We start from the raw sequence: 12,771 nt of genomic DNA on the forward strand, positions 1-12,771 counted from the left end.
CTGCAGCTGGATTGAGAGAGAGAGAGACAGAAGCAGACCAAGAATCAAGCCAGGCAGAGAGGCAGCGGGGGAGAGGGAGGATGAGTGACAGAAAGGCTGCCATGGGCAGCCCAGCCCTGCCTAGGGGAGGGCGAAGAGCTGGCAAGGGCTGGTGGGGGGTGCTCTCAGCCTCCAGCATTCAGCCACGGTTGCAGCATCCCAGCCCTGCTCCGCCAATCAGCAGCCGACTGTTCCGGGAGCATGAGGCCCGGGAGAGGCAACTAAGAAGGCCGTGCCAACGCTCTCCGCAGCAGCTGAATTAGGAAGCCAGGCCTGGCTGGTTTCCTCTCTCCTCCTTAATTAAGATGCTTCTCAGGCATGCAAAAACCAAAGTGGGATGGGCACCAATTCTTCTCTCAGGTGGCAAGCAATGGGGTACCTGGGGCTCTCAAGGGCTGTGGTTCTGAGCTCCTGCCCCCCAGAGAAGGTGCCTCCAGGTTTACAGAATCCTGAGTCAGCCACATCAGCCCTGGATCCTTGATCTCCTGGCTCCCAGGCTCAGCTGCCCAGGCCCACCCCATGCCTTTCATTCCACAAAGGACCTGGTACTGTCCCTCAGTCTCACTCCTGCACCCCTGGTCACCAGCACTCAGGTTGCAGCTTAGTTGTGACATCTTCCATCCCTGTACATGGACGGGCAGATGCAGGAGACTTGGGAGGGGTCCTGGGTAAAATGGCCAGAAACAAGGGAGGTGGACAGGCAGGGCACGCACCTTCTCAGTGACCAGGTCGTACAGCAGCGTGACCACACGCACGGACAGCACCTCCGTGTTCTTTTCCTGCACCAGACTCCTCAGGACCTGCAGCCCCCCCAGCTTCAGGAACTGCTGCTGGGCATAGGGAAAGTGACGTAGCAGGGAGCACAATGCAAACAGGACCTGGGGAGGCACAGATCCAGGGATAGGTAAGTGCTCCAGAGAGCTAGACCTGCTCCCCAAGACTCAGAAAAGGCAGATGTGCCCCAGTGACCCCACCCAGCCTCCACTCTTCTTAGCCCCCCACCACTCTGGGGTATAGCTGTATCCCAGAACCCAGGACTATGAGAGCCTGGAGAGACATCAGAAACCTTCAGCCAATCAGAGAGAGAGGGTAAACGGAGGTAGGCAGGAAGCTGCAGGTGGGGCCCAAGGCCACTGGAGCTCACCCAGGGCCCAGCCACCTCTACACACACCATCTACCTTCATAGGCTGAGTGTGACCTCTTGCCTGTTCTTCAGTGGATGACACTCAGGACCCAGGGACACGTGCACAGCCTGCGAAGGGACCCCATCCTTTCAGGCCTCACAGGGTCTGGGAGTGGGCAGGAAGAAGGAGACAGAGACTCACCTTCTTCTTTGCAGAGAGAGGCTGCTCAGTGGCCAGGATGACCAGCAGCTTCTGCAGGGCTCCCCCTTCAATGGCCTCCACCTGGACCTTTGGGTTGCTGCAGAAGAAAGCAGAGGAAAGAGTGGCCACTCTGCCCAGCCTGCCTAGCAGCTAGCCCTGGGGAGAGAGGAGGAGCATCAGGGTGGTTCCTGCTCAGGAGAAGCTAGACTTCAGTTGGGACAACAAAGACTAGCTCAGATGATGGGCCAGAGCTAGGGCTCACCACCAGTAACCAATGGTCAGCTGGACTGGTCCTAGGGGTGGGTGTAGGGGTGGGGGAAGTCACCTCTACCACAGAGCCCACTCCCATGGCCAGAGGCCAGTTCACCAGCTCTCCTGTATGAAGCCTCCTCCAGGCTGGTGCTGAATGCGCCGCCCTCCACCATCCCAGGCACATCACACCTTGGGTGTGCGGCCCTCTGCTATGGAGTTTGTAACAGACAGGGCCAGGGCCTCACCCCCCTCCTCTCTCCTCCTCGGCTAGCACATAGAAAACACTTGTGAGGGGAGGGCAGGCAGAGAGCACAGTGCCCAGAGAGCAACCGAGCACCTCGATAAATCCTCAACCAGGCCTAGTGGCGCTCCCTGTGGGTTCTTACTCCCCAGGAGCAGCCGCAGGGGTTTCCTCCGGCCCTGTATTTGCAGCGCTCTGCACAGAGCCCACCGTGAACAGGAGCCACAGCAAAGCAGCCGCCAACCAACAAGTAATAAGGGCAGCCTGGCCTGCCTCTGTCCTGCCTCTGTCCATTCTGTCCAGAGGAGCAGTACAGAGCCACGCACCCACAGGCCTAGCCCCCTAGATGAAAGGATGGGAGCCGGTGGGCACCCTCCTTTAGGGCAGGGTGCCAGGCAAGGGACACAGCTGGGAATCCTGCAGGACATGGTTTTGCAGGCTCCCTGCTTTCCTGGCTGACAACAGTGAGCAGTTAAGGGGCAAGTGATCAGTGCAGAGACCCTCACGGTCAGTCCCTGAGAAGGTGGTCTCCCCCCCCCCACCCCCACAGCCATTCGAGGGCCCAAGAGAACAGAAGAGCAAAGGCCATACAAGGTCTGCAGCCAGAAGCAAGGAGAAGGCCGGAACAGAGGTCACACAGTGGCTGTCCCACCCTCCCACCAAGGGAACCAGAATCTCCCAAAGTCTCTCAGTGTCTCTGGCTGCCTTACCTTAGTTTGACGATAAGTGTCCCAGAGACCCCCAAAGTACCTGCTCCTCCTAACACCCGACCCTCCCAACCAGGACCTCTCACTACATGCTGGAGAGGAAAGAGGTTGGAAGGAAGCAAAGACAAAAAGGAAGGAGTTGATTCCTGGTCCAAAATGCAGAAAAGAGAGGAGTCAGGTACCAAGAGAGATCACACCCTGGGCAGCTGCCCGGGCTCCTAAAGCTGGCCAAATACTAACACACGGGGCCCAGGTTACCCCTAGATGATGGTCTACCCCTTCTATTCCTGCCAGGAACCAGCCTCAAGAATCAAGGCAGACCTGGCATGGGAGCCAGGATCCCTATTGTCAAAAGGGAGGTCCCTCTGCTTTCTCCTAGCTGGAGAGGAAACACAGGGGTATGCTGGCCGGTCTGCCGCAGTGCCAGCCTCCTGTCTGAGGAGCAGCCTGGAGATAGTACGAGTCCACTGAGAAAGGCAAGCTGACAGCTCCTGTCCTGCGAGGCAGTGGGCACTGGGCAGGAGGGCCTGGAGCTCGGGCCCTCTGCAGCCCCTGTTCCCCTGACTTGCGAAGGTGGCGGCTTCATCAGAGCCAAGCTAACTGGGTCTGTCTCTGCCACCACATGCCTGAGGATGCTCACCTACAGCAGGCAGGGGCAGGAACGGAAGGCGCCCATGCAGAGATGTCCACACAAAGAGCCAGCGCTGCTTCTCAGCAAGGGCAGTTGCGAGGCCTGACCGCACCAGCCCCAGGGGCACTGCTGGGATGCCCGGTCCCTCACGGCCCAAGCAGCAGACAGGGCTCTTCATCAACAGTCTGGCCTGCTGCCTAGGACCCTCACGTTGTCTGCACTGGAGCCACACACAGATAAGTGCTAGTCTTCAGAGGCAGCCTGCCGTGAGCCAGGGCCCCACAGCCAGAGTGGTCCTGTATGCCCTACCCTATTGCCATCCTCCCCATGAGGAAAGCCCACTTAGAGAAGAGAGAATGACGCCCAGGACAGGGAAGTCAGCCAGGGGGACAAGGAAAACCTGGCGCCCTCTGGCAGGTTGCTAGCATCATTGTATAAGGCGCCAAATCCAACTTCCTGCCTGCAGCAGGGTCCTGAAGGGACTGCGAGTGGACAGCAGCACCTCAAGCCGAATAGTTCCTTGGCAGAGGGCAGCCTGGGCCACGCCCTGCCCAGCTTGAACGATGAGCCCACGCTGACTGCTCGGAGCACTCACCAAACAGTCCCCTGGCACAGCCCCAGCTCTTCCTAACAGCCCCGCCAAGGGGCTGAGCAAGTGTGGCAGGGGCAGGGGTGAGCTCAGGCCTCCATCCCAGCAGTGACAGCAGAGCGGAGTATCTTCTGGTAGGGGTGGGGGTTCCCCAGGGCAGCTCCGCCATGGGCTCTGAAGAGCTCCAAGTAAAATCAGAGTGTGTGGCCGGCCGGCGCAGCGGCTCAATAGGCTAAACCTCCGTCTTGCGGCGCCGGCACACCGGGTTCTAGTCCCGGTCGGGGCACCGGATTCTGTCCAGGTTGCCCCTCTTCCAGGCCAGCTCTCTGCTATGGCCAGGGAGTGCAGTGGAGGATGGCCCAGCTCTCTGCTATGGCCAGGGAGTGCAGTGGAGGATGGCCCAAGTGCTTGGGCCCTGCACCCTATGGGAGACCAGGAGAAGCACCTGGCTCCTGCCTTCGGATCAGCGCGGTGCGCCGGCCGCAGCACACCGGCTGTGGCGGCCATTGGAGGGTGAACCAATGGCAAAGGAAGACCTTTCTCTCTGTCTCTCTCTCTCACTGTCCACTCTGCCTGTCAAAAAAAAAAAAAAAAAAATCAGAGTGTGCAAGATCCAGGGCCTGGAGGATCCTAGGGAGAGCTTCTATGAACAATGTCTAATGACCCTGGGCAAGTCTCTTCACTTTGTGAGGGAGAGCTAAGACTATTAAGACTACCTTTCATTAAAGACAGGACAGCCACCCTGCTAATGGTCTGGGAAAAGTGGCAGAAGACAGACCCAAGTGCTTGGGCCCCTGCCACCCATGGGGGAGATCTGCATGAAACACTTGGCTTTGGCCTTATAAGAGCCCTGGCCAATACATTCATCTGGGAAGTGAATCAGCAGATAGAAGATATCTCTCTTTGTCTCTCCCTCTTTCTGTGAATCTTTCAAGTAAGTAAATAAGTAAATAAACAAAAAACAAAACAGCTAATGAATGCCAAAATGCTAGTCAATGAATTGAGGCCAAAAGGTAATAATTGTACTGAGTTTGGTACAAAACAGGCCAGGCCAGACCTTGAGAATGAGGCTCTACTCAGCCCAGCACACCCAGGCCAGCCCTGCTGCCATCTAGCCTAGGGGCTCTGGACCGCAACTGTGGCCCATGTCTACAGAGGCCAGTCCTGCTGCCTGACAGCTGGGATTTGAGAGAGTTAAAGGGGCAGCCACCTGGCTTGCCTCTCCGTGACATCAGTGGTGCTGGTGTGTTCAAAGTCAACAGAAGGATACTAAGGAAGTAGCTCGCCTCCAACACTACAGATGAGAATAAACCTTGTTCAGGGCTAAGGCGGCTGGACTGAATAAATACCATTAGCACTTGGATTACTGAGATGTTCACAATCAGCAGGCGAGTCAGCTGTGTGTGTGCACAGGGACGGCGGCAGCTGCTACTCAGTAAATCTTGGAGGGACCGGCATGGGTGGGATGGATGGAAGCGACTCTGCAGGAACCAGTTTGGGGCAGGGTGACAGCAACGTGGGCAATCTGCCATGGGTCAGGGGTCATACTGAGCTAAGGACAGCTGGGCAAGTGTCTGGGGGAGGGAAGAGAGCTGCTGATCTCAGGGACAGCAGCAGGGCCAGGCCAGGAACTACAAAGGAGGCTGCCTTTCTCCCCTCCTGGCGCCCAGCACCCAAACACTATGGAAACAGGGGCCTTTGTTAAAAAGTAGTTAGGAATTTCTGGGACTGGTGCCCTGGCGCAGTGGGTTAATCCTCTGCCTAAGGCACTGGCATCCCATATGCACACCGGTTCTAGTCCCGGCTGCTCCTCTTCCTATTCAGCTCTCTGCTATGGCCAAGCAGTAGAAGATGGCCTAAGTGCTTGGGCCCCTGCACGTGGGAGACCCAGAAGAAGCTCCTGGTTCCTGACTTGTGGCCATTTGGGGAGTGACCAACAGAAGGAAGATCTTTTTCTCTGTCTCTCCTTCTCACTGTCTATCTCTATCTCTCAAGTAAATAAATAAAAATTTTAAAAAGAAAAAAAAAAGTGGTTAGGAATTTTAACACAGTGAGTAGAGCATGAAGTTAGGTCTGGGCCCTTCCCGGTTTAGGAAGCTGTGCCACTATGGGGTTGCAGGCCCCAGGCATGTACACAGTGAATGAGTGTGCACAGAAGTTCCACTCAGGGGCAAATCAAAACCAGGGCTGAAAGCAGAGCCTGATCAGGAAAGCAGAGAACCTGGAAGAGAAGGGGCTCTGGACCTGGAAATAAGGCTGCGTGTGACCGGGCAGACGGCAGCAAGGAGACGCCGGGGTGAAGGCCATGCAGCCAGCAGCACCGACCCCCACACCAAGCCTGCGCTCAGATCCATGGCTGTGCTCTCTCAGGGGCCCTCACAGTATTTCTAAGAGGGACAGAGGTGCTTTCTCTAAGTTCTCTTAGCAGAGGCATGAACTGCCACTGTCCACCGGAAATGCAGAGAAGACGTCGTGCAGCAGGGACAGGCCCACCCCAGGCAGGGCTGGCCGGGCTCGGCTGATGAAGCTGGATGTGCTCCCCCTCCTGTTCAGAAGGACTCTCTCGGGCGGCCCCATCTTGTCTGTGCCCTAATGTGTCCTGTATCTGTCAAACACAGGGAGGTTCCAGGGGATCTACAGTTGCCTGCCACCTGGGGACTGGACGGAGCTATGCAACCAGCTTGGAGAATCACACACTCATCCCCCCTCCCCTGCCATGAGTACTACACACGACTTCCACATGGAAGTGAAGATCCAAGAAACCACTCAGCTCAGAACACGCGCCTCAAACCGCCTCAGTGCGTGGCCAGCACCCTGGGCCCCTCGGAGCTTCCCTGCGATGCTGGGGAAGGGAGGGCTATCACCTAATCCCTCCGTGTGCTGCCCCACTCAGCAGCCATTGCTTGCAGTAAACACGGGGTGCTCACGCAGGGTCTCTAGGACCTCTCTCGAGCTTCACACATGCACACGCACACAGCCTGCCCATCTCTGGTCTCAAAGGAAGCAATCTCCCAGCAACAGCTGGCAGCTTCTAAGCAAAGCTTGCATCACAGTCACCTGGAGCACGTTTGTTCCTAAAACCATTTCAGACTGGACACTTAAAATCACAGAAAAGCAAAAACATCACACAGAAAAAGAACTTACAGAAAGATTGCACGACGAGTGGCAGAAATCCTGCGGTTAACAATTACCACGTTTGTTTTTCTTTCTTCCTACATGGATTTACGCATATTTCCTCCTCTGAAACGTTCGAGAGTAAACTGTAATGTGATGCTCCTTTGCCCCTAAGTGTATCAGTGCTCACAAGGGGACTTTAAAAAGGTCATGGAAAAGGGAAATTAAAAGATACATTTGGATGCAAAAAAATTTTCAAATTCATGCAGTTTTTCATAGTATGCATTTTCTAATGAATATTCTGAAAACCCCAGGTATACATGGATTTAAAATTTTTTTCAGCACCAGAATAAATGTACTTTTTAACTCCAATATTTTCCAAGAACTTTTTGAAGAATTGTTGTATTTCCCAAGAACAAAACTACAATACAATTATAAAATCAATAAATTAACACTGACACGATGACCTATAGATATTTGGATTTTGCCAAGATGTATTTTTGGTCCCAGGTCCACTGTACAGGGCCACAATGACCCAAGTTCCTTTCATCTGGGCCCCTCCCCTCCTTGGTCTGTCTTTTTCATGACTTTGACACTGCTGGAGTGTACAGGCCAGCTGTACAATGTTCAAACGTCTCATCTGGATCGGATGTGTTCTCGGGATTACACTGAGGTTACACCCTTTTGCAGCAGTACAATGCTGCACCCTTCTCAGTGCATCTTGTCTGGAGGTTTTGATGTCACCCAGTCCCACAACTGGCCATGTTCACTCTGACTACTGGCTAGAATTTCTGCCAGATCTCTCCACTACAAAGTTACTATCTGTCCCTCTGAAATTAATAAATAGTTTGCAGGGAGAACAGACAATCTGTTCCTCATCAACCTTTCATCCACTAGTTTTGACATTCCTCGATAATTCTTGCTTAAAGTAACATTACTTCTAAGTTTGTCAAAGCTTCTTTTTCGGTGGCACTCTACTTGAAAGAAGAGACTTCCCTTCTCTCCCATTCATTCATTTATATCAATATGGATTCACGGATTCTTAATATATGGAATATAAGGCACTTCTGTCATTATATTGATGCTCCAATTATCTTTGAACTAATCACTAGCACCTTTTCATACTGCCTTCTGTCTTTCTGACATGTTTCTATGGCTCTTTGAGAATACTTCCTTATTCTCTGGCACAAGATGTTCTTGTACAAGATGCTGTACTTTCCCTGTGCCAGCCATGGACTTAGCCATTTCTCCAAGGAGCACTCAAGGAACTTTTTGAAAATACAGATGTCAAAACCTAACCAATGTATACTCAATCATAATCTCAGGGGTTGGGGCTCCAAAAACCTGCTTTTTCAAAACTGCCTGCATGATCCTTACTCTTACATTCTGAGGACCACTCATGGGATAACTAGGGCCAACCTTTTTGCCAATACAGCAGCCCCAGTCACTGGCTAGAGTACCCTAAGACTATGGCAGTGGAGCAAACTCCAACACACCAAACAGCCTTACGCCCTTTTGAAACTTTCCCAATTTCTAGAAAAGTGTCTCTGATACTGAACTGAAATCTGCTTGACTGAAGATAATATTCATGGATCCCAAGTCTATCTCTTTGAAAAAAAGTATGACGGGGGCTGGTGCTGTGGTGTAGCAAGTAAAGCCACTGCCTGCAGTGCCAGCATCTCACATGGGTGCCAGCTCGTGTCCCAGCTGCTTAGCTACCGATCCAGCTTCCTGCTGATGGCCTGGGAAAGTCCTGCACCCACATGGGAGACCCAGAAGAAGCTCCTGGCTTCTGGCTTTGGATCGGCTGTTGCAGCTATTTGGGGAGTGAATGAGTGGATGGAAGATTTCTTCTGTCTCTCCGGAGCTCTGTCTGCGACTCTACCTCTCAAATAAATAAATAAATAAATCTTTAAGGAAAAAAAAAAGTATGTCACTGAAAGGCACAGAGAGAGAGAGAGAGAGATGGATACCTATCCCCACACAGAATCTGCCATCTACTGGTTCACTTTCCAAATGGCTGCAATGGCCAGGATTGGTCCCAGCTAAGTCAGGAGCTCCATGCTGGTTTCCCACATGGGTGGCGTGGTGCCAAGTACTTGAACCATCACTTGCTTCCTGGGCTGACCGTTAGAAGTAACTGTAATCGGAAGCGGAATTGGGGCTGGAACTCAGGCATGCAGGCATCCCAATGAGCATCTGGAAGCCTGTCCTCCAGGTCTAGCTCTTAAAGAGTGTTGCCTAGTCCTGACATGACAGGTCAGCCCTTCTGAAGCTCAGGAGCAGCCAAGTGCCACTGAGAAAGTCCCCTTCTCACAATCTGCCATCCCAGGACCCTGTACTCATTCTTTCTGACAGTGCTCTCTGAGATGCTGTTCCATGGATGGACAATCCCTGCAGAGGGAGCCAAAACCTCCCTGCAGGGCTCCGCCTGACCAGCCCTTCAGAGTCCAGTGAGCCTGGCTACCTCTGTCCCAGGGCCATTCTGGACCAATGCCTCAAGCCATCCTTAGGTTTTGAGCAGTGCAGAAATAACTCTCATGAGCCAAAGGTTCCCCCACTACCATGGGCCTGAACCTAAACATAGGGCCTCACGGCTACTCTTTCAGATTAGCAGGCAAAAATGGGTGATATGACACCATCATATTTATTTCTCAGTGATGAGATTTCTTTTAAAAATGAGCCTTATATAGAGCAACAGTTATTAATAAATGGTTTTTTATAGCAAAATGAAACACCTCATTTGGCCTGCAGGGCCCTCCGCCCTAGCCTGCCATCCTGTCATGTGTCCACCGTGTTGGCAACCCCTTCTGGACCTGTGTCACCCACTCCAGTGTCTTCACCCAGGAGGCAGATTGCAGGACAGACAGGACGGGTGCTGATGAGCTCTCTGGCACATCTCAGAGTGGAGGTTCTGCTGCCATGGAACCACTTACAAACCACTTACTCACGGGGTGAATGCTCAGGCCGCTCCAGGTCCCTGTCTATCTATCATCATCCCTCTATCATGAGATTCTACCACGCGCCCTCCTGAGAAGCGGACGTCCTCTGTGTCTAACTAATTGGTCTCATCTCTCCAGGAAAGGGAAATTAGAAATGAGGGAGTCCCCCAGGGGTATTGACAATGTTTTATTCTATGACTTGGGTGGTGGTTAAAGGGGTATGTTCCCTTTCAATAATTTCAAGTGTGTGTATTAAGACTGATAAACTCTTCTGTGTATGGGAGGGAAGACGAGAGGGAGGGAGGGAAAGACTTTAGTATTAACACCTGCTTTTACAGAACTCACATTAGCTCCAAATCACTCTTCTCTTTAGAAATGCCCATGAATCACATCTCCACAGCTTACTCCGTTCACCATCTATCTCTCTGCTCCTCTCAACCCCTAGCGTACCAAAGACTCAGGCACATGTAGGCTCCAGGATGATGTTCGGAGTTTCACGTGGCTGTGATCTTCCATACCCTAACCCACCAGTAAGAGGCCAGTGGCTCTTTTCTTCTTCCTCACAAATCTTAGTCTCAATTCCTCTTAATGGTGTTTGGTTTATTCGTGCCAGCAGAAAGTCATTCTCCTTAAGAGAAGGCACAGGCAACACAGAGAAAGCAGCAACAAAGGAGATGCTACCTCTGGCACCTGCTATGCTGAGTCACCTGACTGAAACAGGTGGCCTGGAGCTTTCCCAGCCATTTCTCTTATTCCGACCATTAACTGCAGAAGCCCTCTCCCGGCTCTGAGTACTTCCCTTCCCAGGTCTCCCACACCAGGTATTGCTGGCAGTGTTCTGAGGCTGATGGTCTCTTCTCTGTTCCCACATGGCTCCTGGGTCCCTTTGGGCGTCTGTTTCCTTGTTCCTTGCAGTAATCACTCGTGACTCCATTAAGCACATCTCAGTTTTTAGATTATGAGTCACCCTTCCTTTCAAAGTTGCTGTTCAGACATCATATCTGCTCTTCCCAAACTTGGAGTTTTGCACTCCCCTCAACTTCTCCAAACATGGTCACTTTCCTAAAACTTCAACTTCACTATAAAAATCCTTGCTACCCAGATACAATTTCAGTGAAGCCCTTTCCCTCACTGCTTCTTTAACTTGCAGACACACAAAACTGTCAGAAAAGTGAAGAATTAATGTGGGTCAAAGATTTATCACAGCCTGTTTTCTTGCAGATGGAGTTTTCTAGCTACTCCAATGAACACCCCAGTGCCACTTCAGTGTGCTTCTGCCAGCTCTGTCATTTCAATTCAGAAAGCCTCTGCCACATTGGGCCGGAGTGGGGGGGATGGAGAGGGGCATAACAGCTCATACCTACCACAGGGCTGATTGGTTCATATTTTCCTGAGCTAACAGCCAACAATCCAGACTTGTTTGTCACCAAAAATGCCAAAATCAGGAAGCAAACCAGTGAATAAGCACTGCTCTGGGTCAATAAAACCTGGGCTGAAGTTCTAGCTCCAATGTTGGTTTTTTTTTTTTTTTTTTTTTTTTTACTGGCAGAGTGGACTTTGAGAGAGACAAAGGTCTTCCTTTGCTGTTGGTTCACCCTCCAATGGCCGGCGCGGCCGGCGCACCGCACTGATCCTATGGCAGGAGCCAGGTACTTATCCTGGTCTCCCATGGGGTGCAGGGCCCAAGCACTTGGGCCATCCTCCACTGTACTCCTGGGCCACAGCAGAGAGTTGGCCTGGAAGAGAGGCAGCCGGGACAGAATCCGGTGCCCCGACCAAGACTAGAACCCGGTGTGCCGGCGCCGCTAGGCGGAGGATTAGCCTAGTGAGCCGCGGCGCCAGCCGCTCCAATGTTTTTAATCTGCGTGACTAAGTAAGGAAGTCTCTTTGGCCTTCAGCTTCTGCACTGCTAGAACAAGGACTAATAACATCACCTATCAGTGAGAGCACAGTAGAGCTGTGGCAGTGGCCAGAACCAAATAATTGCTCCCAGAGAAATCCCAAGGAAAAATATTGCACACTCCAGTGGAAGCTGTCGGACTGGGCTCTAACCGAAGGGGCGGAGAGACTCAATTGTTAGTATGGAATTTGGAGAGAAAGTCCTTCCAGAATATGGAGGCACTATGGAAGTTCTAGATTACCAATATCATTTTTTACTTAGAGATGCCAACCTCCTTAGAAAATTTGTAGACTGAGAGCCAGTGCTGTGGCGTAGCAGGTAGGGCTGCCACCTGCAGTGCTGGAATCCCATGTGGGCGCTGATTCGAGTGCCGGCTGCTCCACTTCCAATCCAGCTCTCTGCTATGGCCTGGGAAAGCAGTGGAAAGTGGCCCAAATACTTGGCCCCTGCACCAGCATGGGAGAACTGGAGGAGGCTCCTGGCTCCTGGCTTCAGATAAGCCCAGCTCTGGCATTCGTGGCCAAGTGGGGAGTGAGCCAGTGGATGGAAGACCTTTCTCTTTCTCTTTCTGTCTCTCTGTAACTCTATCAAATAACTAAAAAAATAAAATAAAATAAAATAGAGACTGAAATAAGTTTTGAAACAGCATCATGTGAACCGCCCATTCTACTACAGCTCTGAACTCTTTCATCATGTAAATAATTTCCATGTTTCTTTTATAATAAACTAATGGCATGTAACTCATGACATTCACTGTCTCTAAAAGTTACACTACGCTGGTACAAATGTTTCCCAATAAAATATCTAAAAGAAAATCTGTATTTCATGCAATTATTGTGGGAATGAACTATGATAATATATGAGCATATAAAGTTCCTGCCAAATGCCACACATCAGAATGACAGTGGTTTTCTGATGAAATAAAGTATTTAACAAAATTATTCTTTGTATTCTTCTGTAAAGACAGACTACCAGGCCCGGCGCTGTGGTATAGAGGGCCAAGCCTCTGCCTGCAGCTCTGGTATCCCACA

At 51.8% G+C, this 12,771-nt stretch overlaps 1 protein-coding gene across 5 annotated transcripts in view; it reads right to left on the minus strand.

Annotated features, from left to right (window-relative positions):
• Positions 1–12,771, minus strand: part of SIL1 (SIL1 nucleotide exchange factor) — a 276,780-nt gene that overhangs the window by 1,893 nt on the left and 262,116 nt on the right. For all 5 annotated transcript variants that reach the window (XM_008255099.4, XM_008255096.4, XM_017341087.3 and 2 more), the window contains 2 exons: positions 1,365–1,461; positions 753–917 (listed from right to left, as the gene is read on the minus strand). In XM_008255099.4, the coding sequence (XP_008253321.1) occupies positions 753–917; positions 1,365–1,461 (262 nt within the window). The remainder of the gene's footprint in view (positions 1–752; positions 918–1,364; positions 1,462–12,771) is intronic.

Source organism: Oryctolagus cuniculus, chromosome 6 (assembly GCF_964237555.1).
Source record: "Oryctolagus cuniculus chromosome 6, mOryCun1.1, whole genome shotgun sequence".
Lineage (NCBI taxonomy): Eukaryota > Metazoa > Chordata > Mammalia > Lagomorpha > Leporidae > Oryctolagus > Oryctolagus cuniculus.